This window comes from Mus caroli, chromosome 2, assembly GCF_900094665.2.
Source record: "Mus caroli chromosome 2, CAROLI_EIJ_v1.1, whole genome shotgun sequence".
NCBI lineage: Eukaryota > Metazoa > Chordata > Mammalia > Rodentia > Muridae > Mus > Mus caroli.
Window position 1 is genome coordinate 83,448,276 of NC_034571.1, and position 25,528 is coordinate 83,473,803.

Here is a 25,528-nt window from a genome sequence, read left to right on the forward strand (position 1 = left end):
TATTTCATAATTGCCTAGCAATTTCCTCAAAAAATTCATTTATGCAAATACATAAAATAATTAAAAATAAAGCATAATTAATATTGAATGATGTTGAAAGCAGAATTATTTATCAGCAGACAAATAAATAAAAGGCTGTACAACACACACACACACACACACACAAATGTTTAGTATGAAATCATAAATGTCCTAAATGAGATATCTTCATCAAATGCATTCTGTCTGGACTGAGGAATTGAAGCAAAAAAATGATGCAAAAGATTGTAAAAGACAGATGTGATGGATGATTTCAAGAGAACAGTGTCTTCCAGACAACAGGAATAATATACATATAAGGTCACAGAGACTGTGGCACAGAAGCAAGACCTACACAAAATCAAGATAGTGTTATGGTCCCAGAACTGAGAGAGACAAGTAAACACAGGGTTTCAAATGCTAACCAAGAAGCTAGCTATGTGAAGACCCAGCTATATTATTTCTGGGAGTGTATCCAAAAGATACCCACCATACCATAAGGACAAGTGTTTCACTATATTCATAGCAGCCTTATTTGTAATAGCCTGAAGCTGGAAACAACCCAGATGTCCTTCAACTGAAGAATGAATACAGAAAATGTGGTTCATTTACACAATGAAATACTATTTAGCTATTAAAAAACTAGGACATCATGAATTTTGCAGGCAACTGGATGGAAATAGAAATATCATCCTGAGTGTGGTAACCTAGACTCAAAAGGACATGCGTGGAATATACTCACTGATAAGCTGAAATGCCAAAATGTTCAGAAATACCATGATACAACTCATAGACCATAAAAAGCTTAAGAAGAAGAAAGGCCCAAGTGTGGATACCTGAAATACACTTAGAAAGGGGAACAAAATAATCACCATGGGAAGCAGAGGGAGAAAGGATGCTGGGGATGCGGGTGGAGAAAAGGAAGGGCAGGATCAGGTATGGAGAGAGACAGAAGAGATGCCCAAAGGGCCATGAGAATGAATCAAAATATGCAGCTATGGGGGTTAGGGGCAGGGAGAAGCTCTAGAAAGTCCCAGGGACCTGGGATGTGAGAGTCTATCAGGAAGCAATGGGGATGGCATTAACCAAAATGCCCAACAAAGGGGAGATGGAATCTGAAGAGACCACCTTCAGTAAATGGGCCACCCACCCATCTTCAAAATTTTTGAGCCAGAATTGTTCCTGTCTAAAGGAAATTGAGGAACAAAAATGGAGCAGAGACTGAAGGAAAGGCCATTCAGAGACCTGCCCAACTTGAGATTCATCCCATATACTGGCACCAAATCCCAACACTATTACTGAGGTGTATTGTGCCTGCAGTCAGAAGCCTGACATGGCTGTGCTCTGAGAGGATCTAGCAGCGACTGACTGAGACAAATGCAAATACTTAAAGCCAGCCCCTGAACTGATCCCAGAGACCCCTGTGGAAGAACGAGGGGAAGGACTGAAGTAGCTGAACAGGATGGTAGCCCCATAGAAGAACAACAGTGTCAACTAACTTGGATCTCTAAGAGCTCCTAGAGACTAAGCCAAACACCAAGAAGCATACATTGTCTGGTTTGTGGCCCAGGGCACAGATGTAACAGAGAATTGCCTTATATGGCCTCAGTGAGAGAGGATGTGCTCAATCCTGTGGAAATTTGATGCCCCCAATGAAGAGGGATGCTGGTGGGGGTGAGATGGGGGACAGTTGAAGAAGCACCTTCTCAGATGAGGGAGAGGAAGGGGGATGTGTTGAAGAACTCCTGGAGAGCAGGGCCAGGAAGGGGGCAACTTTTGGAATGTAAATAACTGAAAAATTTAATAAAGATTAAAAACCAGCATAGACTAGAGTTATTAGCACCTATAAAATATATTGTAGGACCACATCAATTGTCTATAACCCCTGCATATTGCCAAACTACAGTGCCTTCAATATAATATGTATTCATTTCTTTTGTAATAAAAATCATTTGGTATCTTTGATACCAAAAATCAAAATAAGATGATGAAGAACTACACAAATGCAAATGTGTGAGCTTAAAATCATTAGCCCGTCAATGGAAGAGTAAATACCTTTGGGGAAAATTGCTTAACTTTGTGACCAAAAAAAAAAAAAAAAAAAGGAAAATAAAGTGCAAAAAGAAATGGACTCTAAATAAGCAGGCTTGAAGTTAATTTAATATTTTATATCACCAATCTGAAATGTACATAAAAATAACAAAATACAGAAGGTCAAGAATGACTGAAAGACAGCTCCAATGACAGTCCATATAAGCCATTCAGATAATAGAACACTTGTTGAATAGTTTAATTGTATTCATCATTATCACCTGTATGTTATGTATGCCTGTAAGTAAAGGTGTATATGTGGAGATCAGAGGACAACTTAACAAAGAAGGCACTGCTGTTCTTCAAATAAAGGTACTACAAGATAACTGAAGACTACAGAACACGGGTTGTGGTTTGATTTACATAAAATTGAAAAACATTTATAATACAATGAACTATTTTTTGTTTTGTTTTGTTTTTAATTTGTAAGCAAACTATTGCAGTTGAACACAATATTAAGGAATGTGACCATTTCATAAAATAAGGTGGAACTACATTTGGGATTATGAAGACAGAATAAGAAGGTTGGGTCTAGAAAGATAATTCAGAGGTCAAGAGCAGAGTCTTCTCTTCCAGAACTCCTGAGTTTAATTCTCAGCAACCACATGGTGGCTCATAACCATCTATTATGAGATCTTGTGCCCTCTTATGGCCTGCTGGTGTACATGCCAGTAGAATGCTGTATACATAACTAATAAATCTTTTTTAGATATTAACTTTTACTTCAAAAGATTCAGAAATCGAATACAATTGAAAAAATTACATTTTCAATAGATCTTACTTTTATTTTTGTACCTGTATAGTGACAATTTTATGCACATCTTTTTTAATTTCCTAGAAAATTAATCTTAAAATCAATAAATTATTTACTCTAGTTTTAATAATCTGTAGACAGAAGAGTCATACCCATAGAGAACAGATTGAGTTAATGATGACATCTTTGTCAACAGTTCCTCACTGAGCTAGGTAGTGGTGCTACACACCTTTAATCCCTGCACTCAGAAGGCAGAGGTGGATGGAACTCTAATTTGGAGGCTAGCCTGGTCTACAGAGTGAGTTCCTAGACAGCCACGGATACACAGAGAAACCCTAGATCTAAAACAAATCATAAATGAATAAAAGAAGTTTCTCTCTATTCCTTGTTTCAGAATATATATCAAGTGTAATTAGTGTGAAGAAATTATGTTTAATATTATACCTATAATTACTTTTTAACACCAGAATTTTCTTCTAACATGTTTATCTCTCAACTTCTCAAGGTGTATATTAAAATATTCAGCATGGGTTTGATAGCTATAAAAACGTTTATGGATTTATCATTGGGAAAGATGGAAACAAGTATAATATAAAACACGGGGAACCAAAAGGCAGACAACCACAGAGATATGAGAGTTCAGGTAAACAGGGCTTTGCATCTTCTCTCCTATCAGGCTTAAGAGATTTTATAAGCCAACCCAAGAACATACATGAGCTGAACCTAGGTCTTCCTGCACATATGTAGCAGATGAACAGCTTGGTCTTCATGTGGGTCCTGAACAACTGGAGAGGGGGCTATGTCAAAAGCTGTTTCCTGTCCAAGGGATATGCTCTTTTATCTGGGCTGCCTTGTCTGGCCTCGGTGAGAGAGGAAGCATCTAGCTTCTCAGACTCAAAGTGCCATGGTGGGGAGTACCCAGGGGGCCCCCACCAGCTCAGAGGAGAAGGGGAGGGTACATGGGGGAAAGACTGTGGGAGGGGGTGGNTGGGAGGGGGTAATAAGTGGGATAAAAAGTGAACAAGTAAAAAATTAAAATTAAATTAAAAAAAGAATTTGTTCTGCAGGGAATATACTTTGTGAGATCACTGATACAAATACAATGTTAACACTTTCCTTTTTTAAAAAAATCTCTTAAATCAATTTTTGGAATATATATTCAAACATTATGGCTGCTGCTTATGCAAATATAAATATTTAAGAACCAAAAAAAAAGAGAGATTTTATAAGGACTCCACAGAAGACTACCATACAGATCTCCCCACTATTGGCAACAACTGTGGGGGCAGTAAAATAGGTGTCAATGAATGCAAGTACTGGTTATAAAAAGACAAAGAGAAGGAGGATATGTTCTATCAAGGTGTAGTCAGGTATGGGGGAAAGGGGTGCCTCAGTAGCGGGCTCATGCCGAGGCATCCCTTCCCCTGAGGGACCAGCCACACGACCGTATAGGGTAGAATAGTTTGGGTATGGGGAGAGGGGTTAAGAGGGTACTAGGGGCAGAGAAAGGCAGAGAGAGAGAGAGACAGAGAGAGAGAGACAGAGAGAAGAGGAAGAAGAGGAAGAAGAGGAAGAAGAGGAAGAAGANAAGAAGAAGAAGAAGAAGAAGAAGAAGAAGAAGAAGAAGAAGAAGAAGAAGAAGAAGAAGAAGAAGAAGAAGAAGAAGAAGAAGAAAACAGAAGTAAAAGAAGTAAAGTAGAGGAGTAGAGGTTGGCCATCTTCCTGAGTTGACCAGCTTAGATTAACCTCTACAACAGAACTTGGGTAGGCAAGGGCTAGGAGAAAATCATTTTAGGAAAGATTTCTCCTATTAATAAGCTTTTCCTGTTATTATTAAACATATATGACAATCACTAGTTATTAGCCCACCCCTTTTGAGCAGATCTCTGTACTCTGCAGAACTACAAAGATATACTGTCTTGTAGTGACACTGTAGTCAAATAGATGACTTCTCAATTCCTTATGGTGATCCTATAAAAATATCTATAATTATATCAGTATTTATTAAGCTCTTTTATAGTGGAACTGCTATTAAGTCTCTTCTAATAGTCAAATCTGCAATGAGAACTCTGCCAGTCTCCCATGTGTCACCAGTTAATTGCTTCTAGATAGTAACCAGACATTTTACTACTCAGAGCACAGTCCAACAGGTTATAAAATCATTAACCAAAGGTCATAAAAAGGGAATTAAAGATTTGTTAGAGGTGATAGGACAGATGATAAAATATTGACTGAGTTTATCTATATAAAACTTCACAAATAACAGTTATGGTTTTCAATGGAGCTATGGCAGGTGATAAATGTTTAGCAAGGTAATTACTCCTAATGGATATGTATGTAATATTCACTGTTGTAAACTTCTTATTCAACTTATATATTCATGATGAACTTTTACCATGTGATCATGGATTCTGAAAGATATATAAGTACTGAGGACAAAGAGAAAAGCAAAAAAAAAAAAAAATTCCTGCCCAACTTAGGATCTTTATGCTTTTTTTCATTTTCTTAGAGAGCTTTCATAGGTAATTTTTACAGCTTAGAAATAAATATTATAATCACTTTCCAAAGTGTCCTTTTTTCCTTCCTACAAACTTTTCTAGCATGCTCAAAGTTAGAGCCACCCAGTTTCTGTTGAGATAGGACAAAGGCCGCATTACTTAATCTCCACTGTTAGGCTACAGATGTCAATCACCTAAGCCAGCAGCTTTTTATCCTCAGAAAAGGCAGGGAAGTATTTAGGACATTTTAGAAGTTATCATCAGCATTTCAGTACAGTAGAGAGCTAGAATGTCAGAGACTCTCAATCTTTAAAGCCACACCAGAGTCCTGCTCTGTGTCTTGTCTCAACCCTCTCCAGGCCAGGAGGTTCCTCCCCACACAAACCTGACAGTTCATAATGGGCAAATTGTGCAGGGGCTTACAGATGGCTGTATATCAATCATAGACTATCACCATCAGAAAGAAGACCTGAGACCCATAAAGACAGTGTGTTACCAGAACAATTATTTCATAAGGCTTTCTCGTTTGTGGAGAGCTATAATCCTGTACAGCACACACCTATCTATTTGAAGTCATATCACATCTCTATGTCTGATCTTGACTTTGTTAATTATATTTAGGTAAACTAAACCAATTCATCTAAATTACTGATTCCTGTGTTAGAATCTAGTATTTTTTTTCATACTGTTATAGTAAGATATGCAGTGATATTGGAGAAAGTGGAAACTTGAAAGATGGGTAGTTAAAATACAAGGTTTTCTGAAAATAGAAATCAAAACTAGAAGTTCAATGTAAACTTTCAGAAATAAATAAAGTAGCATAGTTTGGGGAAAGCTCCAAGAAGTCATTGGTTTTAAGTATAATTACATGCTTCTATTTGCAGATTGGAAGATAAAGAAATTGAAGTAAGTGACCTCTGAACACTGGCCATTCAAACTCTCCAACACACCAGGTGCATCCCAACAGGATCCTGGGTGAGCTCAGGAGGATAAAGTCTGTGACATTGTTTCTCTGCCCTATTACTCTTTTATAAAGCATATTGCAGACAAGAGCTGAGAAAAACAGGACATGCATGAAACTAGGAAGAAGCCCATGAATGAGTTATTCCATGAATGAAGTCTTCTGTCATTATTCTGAATAAACTATTTATATATATTTTATAACAGCAATTTTTCAATTAATTTCCTTACTTGAAAAACCTCCATCAGTAGTTACTGGGATGAAGAATTCAATGACTATAGTGAACAGTAAACAACTCTACATTTCAAAACCAGTGTGTACAGTGACAGATGATAATAGAGGCGACCATTCTGGAAAGAAGAAACGGAGGGATGAACAATGGACCAAATGCACTACACTCACAGACTATCTCACCTATGTGGCCATCAGCAACTTAATTAACTTCCAGGGTTGTCTCTTTTGTTACTTTTATCATGGGAAAATCCAAAACACATAATTCTCAATGTTACATTGTTTGGTTTTTAAATTAAATCTTAGGTACTTAGATCTATGCCTTGTCAAAATCGTGAGTATTGAATCATAATAAATAATCCGGATCTGTGTTAATTTAATTGAAAATATAAACATGATTTACAATATACCTCTTGAACTAACATTTGGATAAAGGATAGAATTTTATCTATTAGGAGATATCTATTTTATATATAAATATGAGTATAACATTCACCCACAGATGGAAGCATTTTGACAAGAAGCAAGTAAGTGAATTCCACACACAGCAATTTGTTAGTACAAGAGAACATGTACAGCGGAGACTTCATTAGAAGGTTGCTATGATACACCATAGATATGTGTCTCATTCACATTACTGCTTCATTTCATTCAGCAGATCTGCCCTTGAAGTTGCAGAGCTAGAAGATAGTCTCTGCTCAATCTCTTTGATTTATAACCTAGTTTATCAATGTGTGTTCTTATCAGTTCTCATTTTGATCAGAATAAAGGCAATAAGCAATATGTGAAATAACTCAGTAAGATTTGAGTATTTAACCTATTTTATTTCTCAAAATGTGAAAAATCTTTCTATACTGTAATTATTTTCTGTATGCTGCTAGCTTCACTTGATTCTCACATTGAGAATACATGATGTTTTAGGCATAAGTTGTTTTTCAATATGTCACAGAGAATTTCATGCTATCATTGTTGAGAAAGCATTTCACTTCCGTTGATCAACCATACTAGAACAGCCTCCCTTTCTCTGTGAAACAAACTCTAAGAGGAGCTCTAAGGCACAGAGACAGATAACTTACACTTGTCAATCTCTTATAATTCCCTAATTATCATTTTAATTCTTATAAAGACAATCACAATTCTTCAATTTTGTTTGAACATAGGCTTTTCGGAGTTGTTTTGTGTGTGATCAAGTCTGGAATCTATCTCTGAAGGATATAAGGGAGGGTTAAGGAGGAGGAAAGGGAAGGGAGAAATGTAATTAATTTACAATCTTAAAATTAAAACAAGAACAGTTTATAAAACTAAAAAAGAAAAGAAAAAATAAAGAAAAAAACTAATATTTATTTTAATAAGAAAGCAATTGATCTAAAATTCACATTAAATTTCCCAAATAGGGAAGAAGTGGGAGGAGTTTTATCCTTCTTAGCTTTACTCAGCTGTTTGTATTTCTTTGTGTAGGGTTGTTGCCTCATTGGCTTTTCCCTATCCACTGTGGCAAATTACCAAGGACCAGGCTCCCCCTGGAGAGGGACTCTGAAAGAAGGGATGTCTGGGAGCAGCAAAGACAAAGGACTCAAAGTCAAATCCTGGGTCCATGCTGGCAGCCTATGCTCAGCAGGAGACAGCTTTCCAGCCAGCCTGCTCTGCTTCCATTTTTTCTGCTTTCTTTCTCTCTGATTTGCTTCCTCTGGAGATTTCTATTATATGTGAGTTCACTGTCACTCCCATCAGACACACCAGAAGAAGGCATCAGATCCCATTACAGATGGTTGTGAGCCACCATGTGGTTGCTTGGAATTGAACTCAGGACCTCTGGAAGACCCATCTCTCCAGCCTCTCTGGAGATTTCTAGACAGCTCTCTTTGTCTCTCTCTGTCTGTCTCTCTCTGTCTCTGTCTCACTGCCCTGTCTCACTGCCTCTCTGTGTGTCTCTCCTTGTCCCTCTGTCTCTATCTCCCTCTGTTTCTCTCTCCCTCTCCCTCTGCCCCTTCCTTTCCCTCTTCCCATCTCTCTCCCTCCCTCTCCCCTCTCTCTTTCTTTCTCTCTTCTGCTCTAGTCAGCTCTCCAAAGCAGTTCTCTTTTGCTATTCTCAACAGTTCCCTGGATAGCTCTTCACCTACATATCATAAGCCCAGTAATAATAATACATAATTTACATACAATCAGTCATTTACTCCAGGTTTCCTTTTGATTATCCTATGAATCAGCATCCAGACACACCCCAGCATACACACACACACACACACACACACACACACACACCTGAATTCTTAGGAAACTTCAAGCACATATTTTCTTTTCACTTTGCAAACAGATTTAGAGTTAAGCACAGATAAGCTAGCTGGAAAGGACCCATTCTACTACAGCTGTCCCTAACCTTCCTGTGTCCCTGGCTGACCTTGAATTCAGGAATCTGCCTGCCCTTGTATCCTCTTGAAGATCCCAGAGTTTGTCATTTTGCTGAGACATCAGCCACACTTCTGCCTCCTGGGCTTGTGCTGTCTGACGGAGTCAGAAGGGTTAACATTCCTTAAAAGAAGAGTGCAAAATAAGTACAATATTATACAAACAAGCCTCATACCCATGGCAACCATCGATACTCGTAGAGACCCATGTCTGCTGGCCTGTCCCAGGGGCAGGAACCATGTCATTCTGTATCCACCAAGGCCATTCCGGACTCAGCATTCATAGGGAACCTTTTTGTTTGACAGCAGTCTTTTAAGGCAGTAGTGTGTTTTCTACTTTTATAAAACACATATTCTTGTAAGTTATAAATTGAATAAAATTGAAATGTTTTCAAGGGCAACATAGTTTTATAATCTACCTATCTAAGTAGAACTATTTTAATAATCTTCTATAATTAGATTTATCATAAAATAATGTAGTATCAACAATACCTATTAGGGTATTAATACTTTATTAATACCTATTCAGGAACTAAGTGGGTACAGTTTAATTTGTTAAAATCTTCTGGCTGTCTATTACTTAAGAAATACAACAGAAGTCCTCAGTGTGGGGAATGCACTCTTACTCTGCCTGTAGTTGATGTTTTACACCAGAGTTTTTGCATTGCATTTTTCATCTCTGAATTTCTCAGAGTATATATTAAAGGGTTCAGCATGGGAGTGATAACTGTAAAAACTACACTTATCGACTTATCAATGGGAAAGTTAGACACTGGTCTAACATAAATAAAAATGCAGGGGACAAAAAAAAGCACCACCACAGTGATGTGGGAGCTGCAAGTGGATAAGGCTTTACGTCTCCCTTCCTGACTGTAGTTTTTAAGAGAGTTTAGGATGAATACATACGAGATTAGGAGAAGAATTAAAATGACCATACAGATTGCTCCACCATTCGCAACCACAGTAAGTCCAATGAAGTAAGTGTCAATGCATGCAAGTGTCAAGAGTGGGTACATGTCACAGATAAAGTGATCAATGACATTGGGTCCACAGAAAGGGAGAGTAGACACAAAAGCAAGTTGAATCACGGAGTGTACAAACCCACCAACCCAGGCTATCACCAACAGAAGGATGCAAACCTGCCGGTTCATGATGGTCAAATAGTGAAGGGGCTTACAGATGGCCACATAGCGATCGTAGGCCATCACCACCAGCAGGAAGACCTCAGCACCACCAAATAAATGCTCAGTAAAGAGTTGGCCCATGCAAGCTGAGAATGAGATAGTCTTTTTGTCAGAGAGTAAGTCCATAATCAACTTGGGTGATGTGGAAGTGGAATAAACAGCATCCATGATTGACAAATAAGAGAGGAAGAAGTACATTGGGGAGCCCAAGGAGGGGCTGGCAATCACTGTGGCCACAATAAGCAGGTTGCCCACCATTGTTACAATGTAGATGAGTAAAAACATGACAAACAATGCTTTCTGTCCAGCTGGATCCTGAGTGAGTCCCAGGAGGACAAATTCTGTGACATTGTTTCTCTGTCCCATTTAAATATATTTGGATTGTTTCTCACTGGGAAAACAAAATCTGCAATGATATAATGAAAAGATCATGAATCTATTCTATTCTGAAGCACATCTTCATCTTTATCTTCTATAGTAGCAAACATGTAGGAAGCATTTAGTAGCATCTATCCAGGTTCTCATTTAACTAGAACAGTAGATTTTCTCTTAGAGATTTTGTGTTCCTCAGATGATTTCATTTGAAGCATTTCAATTAATGTCTCTGACTCTAAGTCTTAGTAAATTAACAGAGACCCAAGCCACAATAAACAAAGAAACAGTTCCTGATTACAACAAACCCACTTCTTAGTAATGTCAGCTATTCACAAATATATAAGAAGATATAGAGTTAGTTCTTTGAAATGATAGAGTTGTATCTGTCAACAGGTATATAAAATATATGTATGCATAAATTGTATATATCATCAAAACATATCTTATAGAAATATTTCACAATATATATATGTAAGGTGGTCAGTTATTCATGTCTCAAAGGATGCTCAGTCTTTTGAATTACTCACTGAATCTCAAGATACTACATGAAATAACCAACAACTTCAACCTACAAGATGTATGGGATAATGACACAGAACATGTATGTGGGAGTGACCAACTTATAACTAATCCACTTGAAGGCCCATGCTATGAGAGAGAACTCACACCTGAAACTACCTGGATAACCAGGAACCAGAGGTTGGTAAGTTCAGGGGCCCAGGGTAGATTCAAATATGACTGGCAAAAAATGAAAAGAAAAATCAGTAAACTGATTCCTAATGATATTCTGCTGTTCCCATAATCAGTGCTGATTGCCATCAGAGGCCATTATCCAGGAACTCATGGGAGCAGATGCAGAGACTCACAACCAAACACTAGGAAAAGCCAGAGGAGCCCCACAGAAAAGAAAAAGGAAGGATTCTAGAGCAAAAAGGGTTGAGGACACCATGAGAACATGTCATACAGAATCAACTAAGTGGGGCACATAAGAGCTTACTGAGAGTGACACAAGGGTACAGAGAACCTTGTGGGTCTGACATAGGTCCTCTGCATTTAAGCTTTGGTTGTGTTGCTTTGGTGTTTTTGTGGGAGTCCTAACAGTGGAAGTGGAGGTGAATCTGACTCTTTTGCCTGAGCGTGGCATATTTTTCCTCCTACTGGACCGTCTCATCCAGTCTTGATGTGAGTGTTTGTGCCTAGCCATATTGTAATTTGTTATGATATGTTTGGTTGATATCCCGAGAAGGACTGTTCTTTTTTTTTCAAGGGAAATGGAGGAGGAGTAGATATGGGGGGGATGGAGGGAACTGGGAAAAGTGATGGGAAGGGAAATTGAAGTTGGGACATAATGCATGTTAAAAAGCAAATACTAACATAAAAAAGTAATTATCTTACTATTACATGGACCAATTACTTCATATTCCTTGTCCTGCCAGCTTTTAAAATCTTGCCCATTGCCTGTTTAATACACTGATTTGAAAAAATAAAAGGGTTATATTTATGACCCTGCTTTTAAAATGTTTCAATTAAACAAGGTAAATAAATTCATGACTATGGCAACTGCTACATTAGAAGCTACTATGTTAGGATTATATCTATTTTAGGCTTATTTGTTTTGGTATAAACACATTTATAAGAAAATATAATATTTACCGATTTTAAATAGAAGCAAATACATACACAGATATTAGATGACTATGAAGAGAGACATGTGCACACTTTTCATACAGACAGACACACACTCACACACACACACACAAGCACACACACACGCACAAACATGAATTATAGTGTAGAGTGACAAGCCTAATCAAAGGAAGACTAGAAACAAAGTAAGAAAAACAAATCTAGAGAAGATAAAATAAAACAGGGACCAGAGAGAATCTGCTATTTCACTAGATGGCAACCATGATGTGCCCCCTAAATGTCTCATAATATAAAATCACTTAAAATCAACATTTACTATATAACAGTAGGTGAAAATCCTTACCTGCTAGGAAACAAAAGCTTCTTGGAGAAATAAAGATATATATTTTCATTGCTGTGCAAAATTCTGTTAGGGAAATCAACCTAATCTGGAATATAATTTCATATATCAAATATACAAACTCAAAATTTAGCAACACAATTTTTCCTTAAAAAAACACACACAAATTTTTTTTCTAAATCATTTCTTGTGGAACAATGAAAACTGACTCTGCTATGAGGACTCATGATAGACATATTTACAGTTAACTGCCTAAGTGTTAGTGCCTCTATTTACCAATCCAAACTGTCAAGTTAATTTCTTAGAAAAGATGATTAAGGTTTTCCACAAGTATAAGCAGTTTTCTATTTTATTTTCAAGAATCATTTTTTTTATGGAAAAACTTCTTCCTTCCTAATTAGAATAACTATTTGCACATCTGTACAATTTCACCAAGGAAATTCAAACCTTTTAGAAAATTCTGGGAGCAGTCATAGATATGAGAAGAGAGCATGCTAGTCTGAGGAATGTGATACAAATAAGGCATCGTCTTGCTTGAACAAATGGAATTCTCAAAATGCCCTCAGGCCATTCTACCTGAAGAACAACTCCTTCCTTTATATGTGCAGATACAGCTTACAGCTTTTATGTCATCACTAGTTTAACATTAAGAGACAAGGGACTGCAACCGTAATAGATTTATTTGTTAGACTATTTGGAACAAATTCAAATTCAGCAAGCTCTTCCAAACAAGTTTCTTCCTTGGTCAAGTCTCTAGAGAAAAGAGGGCTGCCAGGAGATTCTGACTTATTTGTAATGTAATGAACCTATAAGATGAAGTGAAAAATTCTGATTTGCAATGATTAATAAAATATGAATTGTAAATGATCAAATATTTAGTAAGTCCAATAGTATTTAGAACATTTTGAAGGAGAGCACATGCCTATCCTCCACTCCAACCACCAAGCACACAATGGCATTCCTCTGTAAGGCTCACTCCAGCCAAGCAGCTCTATGTGTAAAGCCAGAGAACTCAGAACTTTAGACTGCAGCACTGATATCTAGCTCTTCAGAAGATGGTCTGTGTAAGTTGTGCACTGTTAGAATGGAGGCTTTGGTTATGCTCTGACTCTGAATCAGAGGAAGTTGTAAGGATGTTTACGGTGTCAATCATTTCACTTCTTTTCAGTATAGTATGAATTGAATAATATACTGAATTTGTATAGCAAACTAAAGACAGGGAAAACAATTCTTTTTCAATGTGTACACAATGCCTGAGGGCTTCCACTGTTTTTCTTATCTTGGCATCCCATCAGCTCCAGTGAACAGATATAGTATGTTTAGTCAGACACGGGATCTTTGATGTCATAAATACCCATGTAAACAAACTTCATTACAAGTTGTCTGTTTACAACTTCCAAACTAAATGAAACAAAACCATCAATCCCAAATGTTATATGTATTTCTTCTAAGTTAAACACTATGCACTATGAAACATACTTAATTCTGTAAAAATTATCAACATAAAGACATCATGATACAAATTATCATTACAGAATTATGAGCTAATATGTACACCAGAAGAGATGTAGTTGTAAGAAATAAAAATAAATTAATTTGAAGTTTATCTCATTTTTCTGACAAATTGAAAGCTGACAATTTCAGAAGAGTGGATCAATAAATGAAGTTTTTTAATGGATAAAATTTCCTGTGTCTCCAAACTGAATTCAAAGAACTACTAAGGCTTCTTTAAGTCTGAGTGAAGTGAAAGTGTTTGTAGACCATTCGATGCCTACACGGGGTCAAAATTGGAATATGCTTCTTTAAGAAAAATATGTGGAATGTGAAACTACCCAAGGTGAATGAATACTGCATATAATCTCCCTCCTCACTGCACAAAGTGTAAATGAAGTGAGTTTTGTACTCATTTAGTGGTATTTGTCCTTGGTCTTTCAACTGTGTCAATTAATGTTACCTTCATGCTTTAACCATGGACACTGAGACTCAGCTCTTCAAGTCAGATCAACAACAAAAACTGGAGGTAGTATTTCAGCTCAGGTTTACTGACTCTGTATGTAATATTCTTTCCACTTACCTTTTCTAATTCACAAATCAGGGCAAAAAGACTATTTGGTTGCCTTTATTTATTTATTTGGTGGTTTTTCACTTCAGGAAACCGCACACCATGCCCTTTACCTTCACAACACATGTGTATCCATTTCCCTCTTATGACTGGTCAGAAATTATAATAGTATTCATTCCCCTTAGGTAGATTCACATTCTAGAAGGTTTTGTAATGTCTGCTGCAGTTGATATCTACCTGGAGTGTTTGACCTCAGTTCTTAGCCATGACAAATTCATGTCTGATTCAACTAGCTCTTTGATCCAAGACGTATCACAGACCCCTACGGCACAAAGGAAAGCTCATACAGAGGGAGAATACCTATCCTCTCAGCTTTCTATTATGTGCCACATTAAAAAGCAACATGCTCAACTTAATTTCAGAAACCATCACTTCTAAGACAGATGTGCCCAGCTTAAAGACTTCCTTTGATTCATTATTTTCTGTAGAACAAGTTTGAAGAAAACCTGACTATTTCTAGGAAACCCTAACTAAGTATCCTCCTGACATATTTCTTCTTTCAATTTGAACTCGCATTTTTACTTCTCCCATGATCCTCTCACATTTTATTCTTGATACTAGCTTTGCCTTCTTGTTTTGTTTACAGAAGCTGGGAACATCCAGGACATCTCCCATACCATTCGAGCAACCTTTTTACAAATAAAAGTCTCTCTAGGGCTTGTAATATTATTGGTGTGGAAAAGCTAGCATACTGTATCCAAAGTCATAATACCACACAGAGTTATCATGTTTTTGCTGTTGACTTTAATGTTAATGGTAATCCCATGCAAGAATAAAACCAAACATCTTTTTATCTCTCTCATCTGCCTCACCAAACCCTCCAATGATGCTGAGGAGAAGGTAATATACACAAGGTAGGCAAATTAATTTTTCCCTTTAGATGCATGAAAACACGAGTGTTTGACATATTTTTCAAAGAGACAGTGATTGGAGATGACAGATGCATACATGTGCACAGTCACACCCATACCCATGATGAGAAATAGGTAGAGGAGAGCTAAACAAGACTGAATATTAGAAAAATTTCCTGCTTGGTTGGCCTTATCACATGGAAAATGAAGACATGCCATTTTGCTAATAAAAGTTTAAGAAAAAAAGAAAGAAAGAAAAGAAAGAGAAATACATAGGGAGTTTTATCATAGTGCATTGCCACCAGATACACCAGATTCATAGAAATTCTCTATAACCTAGATCTGGTACCACTCCAGAATACTGAAAAGAGATTATGTGTTTGTCACATATGAAATTGAAAGGATCATTTCTCAGTCCCAAATATCAAAAAAAGAATAATACAGAGAGACTATGAAATGCAGTCAAAAGCCTTACAAACAAAAGAGCCAATGACCTGTGGGGATGCTGTTGTCCTAAGAGACAACAAAATGAGTTCATTGTCTGCAAAGAAGTGGACACTATAAACAATCAAGCTTGACTTGTCTGTTCAATTGTTTTATATACCTGATCTGTCATTCAAATAAAAACATAAAAATGAAGAACACAAAATGTGACTGGAAGACAGAGAAAGGAAAAAACATAGAGTTGATGCAGATAATAAGAAAAAAAAACTATTTCGAAAGTCCCCTATACCCTACCCCACCCTGCTCCCCTACCCACCCACTCTCACTTCTTGGCCCTGGTATTCCCCTGTACTGGGGCATAAAAAGTTTGCAAGACCACGGGGCCTCTCTTCCCAATGATGGCCAACTAGGCCACCTTCTGCTACTTATGAAGCTAGAGACATGAGCTCTGGGGGTACTGGTTAGTTCATATTGTTGTTCCACCAATAGGGTTGCAGACCTCTTCAGCTCCTGGGGTACTTTCTCTAGCTCCTCCATTGGGGGCCCTGTGTTCCATCCAATAGCTGACTGTGAGCATCCACTTCTGTGTTTGCCAGGCACTGTCATAGCCTCACAAGAGACAGCTATATCAGGGTCTTTCAGCAAAATCTTGCTGGCATATGCAATAGTGTCTGCGTTTGGTGACTGATTATGTGATGGATCTCCAGGTGGGGCAGTCTCTGGATGGTCCATCCTTTCCTCTCAGCTCCAAACTTTGTCTCTGTAACTCCTTCTATGGGTATTTTGCTCCCAATTCTAAGAAGGGGCTAAGTATCAACACTTTAGTCTTCCTTCTTCTTGAGTTTCATGTGTTTTGCAAATTGTATCTTGAGTATTCTAAGTTTCTGGGCTAATATCCACTTATCAGTTAATACATATCATGTGAGTTCTTTTGTGTTTGGGTTACCTCATTCAGGATTATATCCTCCAGATCGATCCATTTGCCTAGAAATTTCAAAAATCCATTGTTTTAAATAGCTGAGTAGTACTCCATTGTGTTGAAATGTAAATGAAGAAAATATCTAATAAAAAATTTGGAAAATGTTAAAAAAATACTGTTTGCATGACTGAGCAACACACATTTGGCAAAGTGTTTAAAACTTAATTGCAGTTAGAATATCTCCATACTATTCTATACAATTTACTTTATATCATGCTAAAAGCATGCATTTGAACAGAAAGCTGATATATTGTTCTTCGTACCTGTAATTTTATTTTTAATTCAATTGAAAACAAAACAAAACAAAAACCTTTTTTTGTTTGAGAGAATAAAAATCTTTGGAGTGGTTTAATAAAAAAGAAAAGATATATTTAAAGATGAATTCAAACTATAGGAATCTGTAAATCACTAGAGATAATATATGAATTTTGAAAGCTTACATACTGAAAAATATATTAGTTAAAATGTAGGACTCAATATTTAGATTTAATGGCAGGTTAGAAGTGCATGATAGAGAATTAGTCAAATGGAAGGAATGTCATATATGCAAACCCCAAATAAAAAACAACAAAATAAGTGAAATAAATATTTTTTAAAGAATATATGAGTTATTGTCATTTCCCATAGTTGTTTTCAGAAGTTGAAGATAATACACTATTGCTGATGACACTACACACATGACAGAGGCCTGGGTGGAACTGAACTAGACACTCATGTGGAAGTCTCCTTTTTGTGAATGGGCTTTCACCATACAGCTAGAATGAAGGCCTGATCCATGGAAGGGAATTCATCCCTGGTACTGGAAGTAAACATACCCACTACCCAAGACTGATGAAGTGACAGACAGAGAACAATGGACTAATGCCATGTTCCTAAACAGTTGTAATCTCTAACTACATTCTAAATAGTTACCCATATGCCCACAGATTAGTATAGCTCTTAATCCTCAGCAAAGAGGCCTCTTTTTATACCAGGTGAAGACTACAAACCCCTACTCCTAAGGCTCAAAGAATCCATGGAAGGTGAGTCAGAAATATAAGCCCTAGCTGTAAGATGTCTAAATCTAGATAAATTCCCTAGACATGAGAAGGAATATACACCCATGAGATCAGAACTCTATAGTTTGCTTGAACAAAGCTTGTATAATGACAACACCACTTTTCATCCTAACATAGATGGGGAAAATTCCACAGTGTTTCTGCCTGCCCCGAGATGAAGAGCTACAAGTGGTTAATAGCTGATGAGGAAACAGAAATCAATTTCTTTTAGGGAAGCCCTCTTATATAAATTGCCCAATCCCAAATGGCCAGCTATGGACACACAAAGAAATAAACGATGCTAAATTGACTCAGTGGGTTTACATACATATATATGCAATAATTATAATAATTTAAGAAAAGATAGTTATGAATCTGAGGGTAGGTAAGGGGCATGGGAAAAGTTGGACATGGATGATGGAAATTTAGCATTCGTATATGAAGTTATCCAGAAACATTTACCTAAAAAAGGAAAAGAAATTTTGGGAATTATCTGTTATGCCTTTGGTATACTTACTACACCTTTATCTCAGATTCTTCAGTCATTTGGTTAGGAATCTTGATAATAACACAATGTTCTTTAATATTGTAGTCTTATTTAATTTCTTCATAAATCCTTGCATACAGCACTCAAACTTGTCTCCCATGCATGTTATTCTTCTGCTTGGTGGAGACTGTTAGCAATATTTATCTTGTGATTTTCATTTGTCTTATTTAGTATTTTAATTTCCAATATTTACTTTTCTCATTTTTTGTTTCCTTGATGGAATTTCATGTTGATTTTGTCATCCACTCCCTAATAATCTTTTTGATCTTCTCTTCTATATGGCTCCCTGATCCCTGAGTGAAGGAGTTTAGTGAAGACAATTCATTTAAGACTAAGTGCTCTATTCATAAGAAACATTAATTTGAAATAGCCTGCTGGGGACAGCATACCATGACAGAGACTGCCTGCAGCAGGCCGGGATAAGACATCTCAAAAGGCAATGGGAAGTCTTTGTTAAAAAAAAAAAAAGGATGTATTGGACCCTAAAAACCAGGAGACACATCCCTCCATGGGACCTGCCATTAGCAAGTCCTCAGAAAATTGGACTACCAGAGGATCCAGCAATACCACTCCTGGGCGTATATCCAAAAGATGCTCCAACATGTAATAAGGACACATACTCCATTATGTTCATAGTAGCCTTATTTATAATAGCTAAAAGCTGGAAAGAAGCTGTATGTCCATCAACAGAGGAATGGATACAGAAAGTGTGGTACATTTACACAATGGTGTACTACACAGCTATTAAAAACAATGAATTTATAAAATTCTTAGACAAATAGATGGATTTGGAGGATATCATCCTGAGTGAGGTAACACAATCACAAAAGAACACACATGATATGCACTCACTGATAAGTGGATATTCGCCATTAGAAATAAGGGACTGCCTGCTGAACAGACATCTCAGTAACCCACTGAAGCTCTTTGTAAAAAAAAAAAAAATGCTGTTCCCATTTCTCTTAACCTTAGCCCTGAATAAGGACTGTATAGGTTTCAGTTGTGCGTGACTGCTTTTCAGTTAGCCTTGGTGTGCATAATTATTCTATTCTAGCTGACTTTCCTACTCTCTTCTTCTGCTCTAATGAATTCTGTGAAACTAGAAGTTCTTTGATGCAATGATTCTTAAACAATTAAAAATTAAGGCATAAGGGCACAGCACAGCACAGTTCTAATGGTCCAGGTGCATGCTTTGTGCTCTCATCTTGGAAACAAGGCAATAACTGCTCAATGGTAGTTTCAGGTTAATGTTGGCCTTACAGAGACTTTTGGAGAAATTATTAGAAAACTAAGCAGAGTCTGAGAAAGGAATAAGCTATTGAAGTTATGAAATAACTTTTGTACATTTGAGAAGTGGTTCCTGGTCTCCTTTGGATATGTATGGATAAGAAAATATAGAATTCAGAAAATTATATATTAGTGAAAGTAAGTCAAAACACTGAGACTCTTAGGAGAGTCATTATGTGCAATGTGCAGAGGCAGAAATTTAGTGGAACTGCTGAGTTAAGGACCAACTTGATTCTTTCTGGCCACTGCCTGGCAGGTTTGCCCATGTCATTAATCATTAGAGCTTCACAGGAAAATGCATGTAGCTGACCTCAGAGTTCTAAGCTCTCTGAAGTATAATAAAGTCAAAAGTTAAAGTTTAAATAATGACAAGATTGCAATTATTATTTTGACCACAGGCCTGGGAATAGGGGAAGCTTGAAATTTTGGGGAGCAACTGTAAATCTTAATTCTTTGTGTGATGTGGTCATTCTTTTGAATTTGACTTGGCAATGATTATAGTCATCAATGAAAGAATGGATAGTGAAATTGTCATAAATGTACACAATGTACTCGGTTGTTAAAATGGAATTATGAAAACTTCATTGAAATGAATGAATCTAGAGAAATAATCATCCTGGGTCGGTGTCACAAAGACTCCCTAAAAGTATTATATGTTTTCTTACATATGTCTGCAAATACTACCAGTGGTAGTATTTAGCAGTGCATCACTCTGGACAGGAGGATTAGGCTAGGGTTCTGTGGAAACAGCATCCATAGGGGCTGATACTCAGAGCCAGAGATTGTAGGATGGTACAAGGAAGACTCTGAACCAATCCATTACTTTCTTTCTCTTAACTATATTTTCCTAACAGTTTTCTTGACTGTGGTATTTTCTAAAATATGACTCTGCAATGTATTACTCTACTTCATGGACTGAGTTCTGCTATTTTTACATACGAAAGTCAAGAGCTATTCTCTTTCAATATGCCACGAGCTCTTAAGGAGACAGACATTGAAAAACTAGCAAAGTATCAGGCATTCTAAGCTCAGAACTCTGATGGGTTGTTTTTGTAACTATGAAAATATGTTAGCAAAGATACCAGCCACCATATGAATTCATATGACTTTCAAATTGTGAAAATATGAAAATTTGATATTTTTCTATATATCTCCATTGTTCATTTAGATATTTTTATGAACCTGTGTATATGCCTCTTTATCATTAATATTAAAATTGCAATATTATTTCTATTTAATACTAATATGTTAAGAATTTTTAAAATTACATAGAAAGCTCTCTTTTAAATATAAAACTAAAATTACATTTTAAATATTAATGTGCCTTTAATAGTGTGAGAGGTAAAGAATGATCCAGGTAGCTATATATTACTTCTTTATTCTTGGTGATAATTTTCCCAGCTCTCAAAAATCAATTAAATTTATTTAAGAAACACAAAAGAATTTTCCATAAGGTAAAATAAATTTACATTATCAATTATGGCAGATAAATCTTTTAGTTGCCCAAATTTAAAATATGTTTTCTACATTTGTGAAAATCTTAAAAATGCACATTGTTCATTGAAAGAATTCACATAATTATTTTCATTACTCTTATTTACTAACATTGAGGAGAAACTTAGTGTAATAAAATAATTTTCTGACTTTCCTATGGATTTCTATATTATGTATAGCATTAGATATTTTATTAGGGTGGCAGTCCCTAGAAGAGTGACTCCCTTTCTTAGTGCCCATCATTTTATGGTCGATTTCTCTTTCACTTCATTTCCCTTTACTTGCCCAAAGTTTCCTCATGGCATTTTTCATCTCTGCATTTCTCAGAGTATATATGAGGGGATTTAACATGGGGGTGACAACAGTGTAAAATACTGTCAATGACTTATCAATGGGTAAGGTAGATGGAGGTCTCACATACATAAAAATACAGGGAACAAAGAAGAGGACTACCACAGTGATATGGGAGCCACAGGTGGATAAGGCTTTGCGCCTTCCTTCCTGACTGAGATTCTTCAGGGAGTGAAGAATTACCCCATAAGAAATGACCAACAGCATAAAGATGACCACACATATTGCCCCATCATTGGCAACAACTGTGAGGCCAATAACATAGGTGTCTGTGCAGGCCAATTTTAATAAGGGATACATGTCACAGATGAAGTGATCAATGATATTAGGACCACAGAAAGGAAGGTTATATACAAATAGAAGTTGGACTACAGCATGCAAGAAACCCCCAAACCAGGCCAATAACAACAGCAAAACACACACACGTTGGTTCATGATGGTCAGATAATGTAAGGGTTTGCAGATGGCTACATACCGGTCATAGGCCATGACAACTAAGAGTAAGATTTCAGCTCCACCAAACAAGTGTCCTATGAAAAGCTGGCTCATGCAAGCTTTGAAGGAAATAGTTTTCTTCTCATAGAGTAAGTCTATAATCATATTTGGTGTAACTGTGGTTGAATACACAGCATCCATAAATGATAAGTAGCCAAGAAAGAAGTACATGGGGGCATCTAAACTTGGGCTGACCACAACAGTCACAACAATGAGTAGATTGCCTGCCATTGTCACAACATAGATGACCAAGAACACAACAAATAATATTTTCTGGCCTTCAGGACTCTGAGTCAGGCCCAAGAGAACAAACTCAGTCACATTGTTTCTCTGTTCCATGTGTTCTTCAGTATATTTTTATGTTAGTGTTCAAACAAAGTATTGGAAATGATAGCAGTAACTTCATGAAATTTTAAAATAGTGTTTATTCATTCTGGAAATAAGAAAATAGAGATCATGGTTTATTTTATTCCAGAACTTATTAACAACACAAATAGGAGTCTCCAAATTCAATGGTGTTACAGGTTAACTAAAAGAGCAATACTTTAAAGACATAGTCAGGAAAATAACAAATTGTGAAATAAATGAGCTGTCATATTTACAAAACCCAGTAACTGATTAAATCAGACATAAAGCTAATACACTAATAAAAGCAGAATAAAGATAGTTTAAAGATATAATATAAAATTAAAGTACATTAATATAAAGAAGAAAAATGCACTCAAGAAATTAAATAATAATTAATCATAGAGAAAATTATAATCTCAAAAATAAAACATAAGTTTTTAATTACATAAAACTTAACTTTAATGTTTAAAAAACAATTAAAATAAATACATGCAAATACATGAAAAATACTATAGGATGTTGAAACACAAATATAAGCAGAAAAAGAAAAAAATATATGTGAGTTTATATCTATCGAGTCAGCGATAAATTACTCAAATAGTTGAAAAGGATATTTAAATTTTATGTTTTGGACACAATTTGACAATATATATTGAATGAGAAAATATAAGACCATATTATCTCACCAATCTATCCTTTAAAATCTGTCCCATAGAAATTAAAGTCAAGGTCCATGAAGATATACTTCACTGTTTTATTTATAATCATATGAAGAAACAAACTTTAAAATAATAAATAAAATGGTAATAAATAGAGAGAATACAAAATGCATTAAATATAAAATGTCCACATAAAAGAGTAACAATTACTCCAAAAGACTGCTCAATAACATAAATAAGCATAATATAATACACATGTTTATTATAAGTGCTTCTCATGAAAAAATATGAAACAATATGTTTTGCGACAAATATGTTACATTTTTACTATTGATGTAGGAAGAATCAAGAACTTTGATATGAAGAGATGAAACTGACAGGAGGAAAGAATTGAGAGAGGGAGGAAGAGAGGAAGAGAATGATAATATGATTTCATGTACCAAAAATCTATACCATATACATGTGCACACAACACAGCACACATGAGGAGGTCAGAGGACAATTTGCAGGAGACAGTTCTCTTTATGCACCACGTGGGTCCTAGAGAACAATGAAACTCAAGTCATAAGGTTTCATAGCAGGCATCTTTACAAGCTGAGCCATGTAAACAGCCTGTCTTTCTCTTTACCACTCTCAAGAACACTACTCTCATATTTTTCCTTCCTTTCTCTCCATTGTATTTCTCTCCATCATATTTCATTATTATGTCATCATACTTATATAGATTTCATTAAAAAGTCTGTTCTTTTGCCCCACATAATGTTCAATGAGTCACCTTCATACATTCTGTGCTCATTTATACCCCTCACTTCACTAAACCTGTCTGGTTTTGTTCTTCCTCTTATCTGTCCTGCTACATGTATTACTTGAAGAAGCTGCATGCTAGTTATCTTTAAATCCACTCATTCAACAACTGCATTGCTATGCCATTCTCCAATGCCTCACATATTAAACAATGCTAAGAGAAAGACTGACTTGACTCTATCAACTGCCTATTCAGTGGAAGATCACTCAAGTAGTTACACTAGGAACTAATTACTAAGAATAGTAATCAGAAAAATATATTCTGGATTTTTTTAAATGTATTAAGGCATCCAAAAGCATTACACTTTTATGTGGACCTACATACATTATAAAGGTCACACTGAACCCTTAATGGGGATGATTATCCTCAGAAGAATTTTTAAAAGACCCTTGCAAATAAATATATATTCTTAGTTATTTAAATAAGGATATAAACATTTGTCTCAAATTCAGGAATATGGTACCTGACTAATAGTCCTGAATGATGACAGCTTCACACATTTGACTCTATTTCTTAAGAGAGCACAAAGTCTGTGGATATTTTATACAGCACACAATGACAAACCATCCTATCATTTTAAGTCCAATGGTAATTTCCTTCTAATTAGATTCATTGGGACTTTAATTGTAATTGTGAAGGCAGGCTATGCATCTCCAGAGATTCTATAAGGACAATCACTATACATTTTACAGAAACATAACCTTTGAGAAAAATGTCATGAATTAACAACTTGAGGGCAAATTTCCAAACAATAAAGTCCAATATGGCTCAAAAATTAAAGTGCGTATATGAAAGTCATTGTGAATATATTGTTTAACATATACTTTCTCTGTTGACAATTGATCTTATAACCAGAATAAGAGGAATGTTAATTTCAGAACTATTTGCCAAAGGCTTAATTCAAATGTAGAAATTTCCCTTAAGTGGAAAACAGTTTTAAGTTTATGTAGTTTTACAGGCCAGATGGTAGACTGTGTATTTGTATGAGTACAAGAGTTAGGAAATAGAAAGAGGGGAGAGATTGTTCTATGTCTTTCAAATATCTCAGAGAATTGCCAGTAAAATGGACCTGGAAGTCCCTAGTCCATAACACACACACAAGAAAGACACACACACACACACACACACACACACACACACACACACACAGAGAGAGAGAGAGAGAGACCATAGAATTGCATGAAAGTGAAATACATATCTATAGGAAAATAGTTATAAATTGACAATAAAAATATAACTAAAATTTAACAAATTGTTCATAAAACTAGCAGTCTAATGCATAAGTCTCTTAGGAACATATTCTATGTATAAAATGTCTACAAAGAAAGCTAAACTGCATAGTCAAATTGCATATATTCATATTTTAGAAGCATCAGTACTATTGTTTACTTTCTTTTAAGTATTTGATGAGTTTTATGGGTATAAAAGTGAAAAGAATAATTACTTGTATTTCAAGTATACCACTGATGTTTGGGTATAGATCTAAGATAAATAGATGATAGATAGATAGATAGATAGATAGATAGATAGATAGATAGATAGATAGATAGATAGATAGATACTCTGAAGTGGTAGATATAAGTAAGTCAATAATACACTTATCAG

At 36.0% G+C, this 25,528-nt stretch overlaps 1 protein-coding gene and 1 pseudogene across 2 annotated transcripts; both read right to left on the reverse strand.

Moving 5' to 3' along the window:
* Positions 1 to 9,560: 9,560 nt before the first annotated feature.
* LOC110284085 (olfactory receptor 4A16-like) lies at positions 9,561 to 10,509 on the reverse strand. Its single transcript, XM_021149707.1, has one exon. The coding sequence runs from the start codon at positions 10,506 to 10,508 to the stop codon at positions 9,561 to 9,563; it is 948 nt and encodes a 315-aa protein (XP_021005366.1). The 5' UTR covers position 10,509.
* An 11,023-nt stretch (positions 10,510 to 21,532) lies between these two features.
* Positions 21,533 to 22,543, reverse strand: LOC110311072 (annotated as a pseudogene). Its single transcript, XR_002379903.1, has 2 exons — positions 22,513 to 22,543; positions 21,533 to 22,455 (listed from the first exon to the last, which is right to left on the reverse strand). The product of XR_002379903.1 is annotated as an olfactory receptor 4A15-like (transcript).
* Positions 22,544 to 25,528: the final 2,985 nt, after the last annotated feature.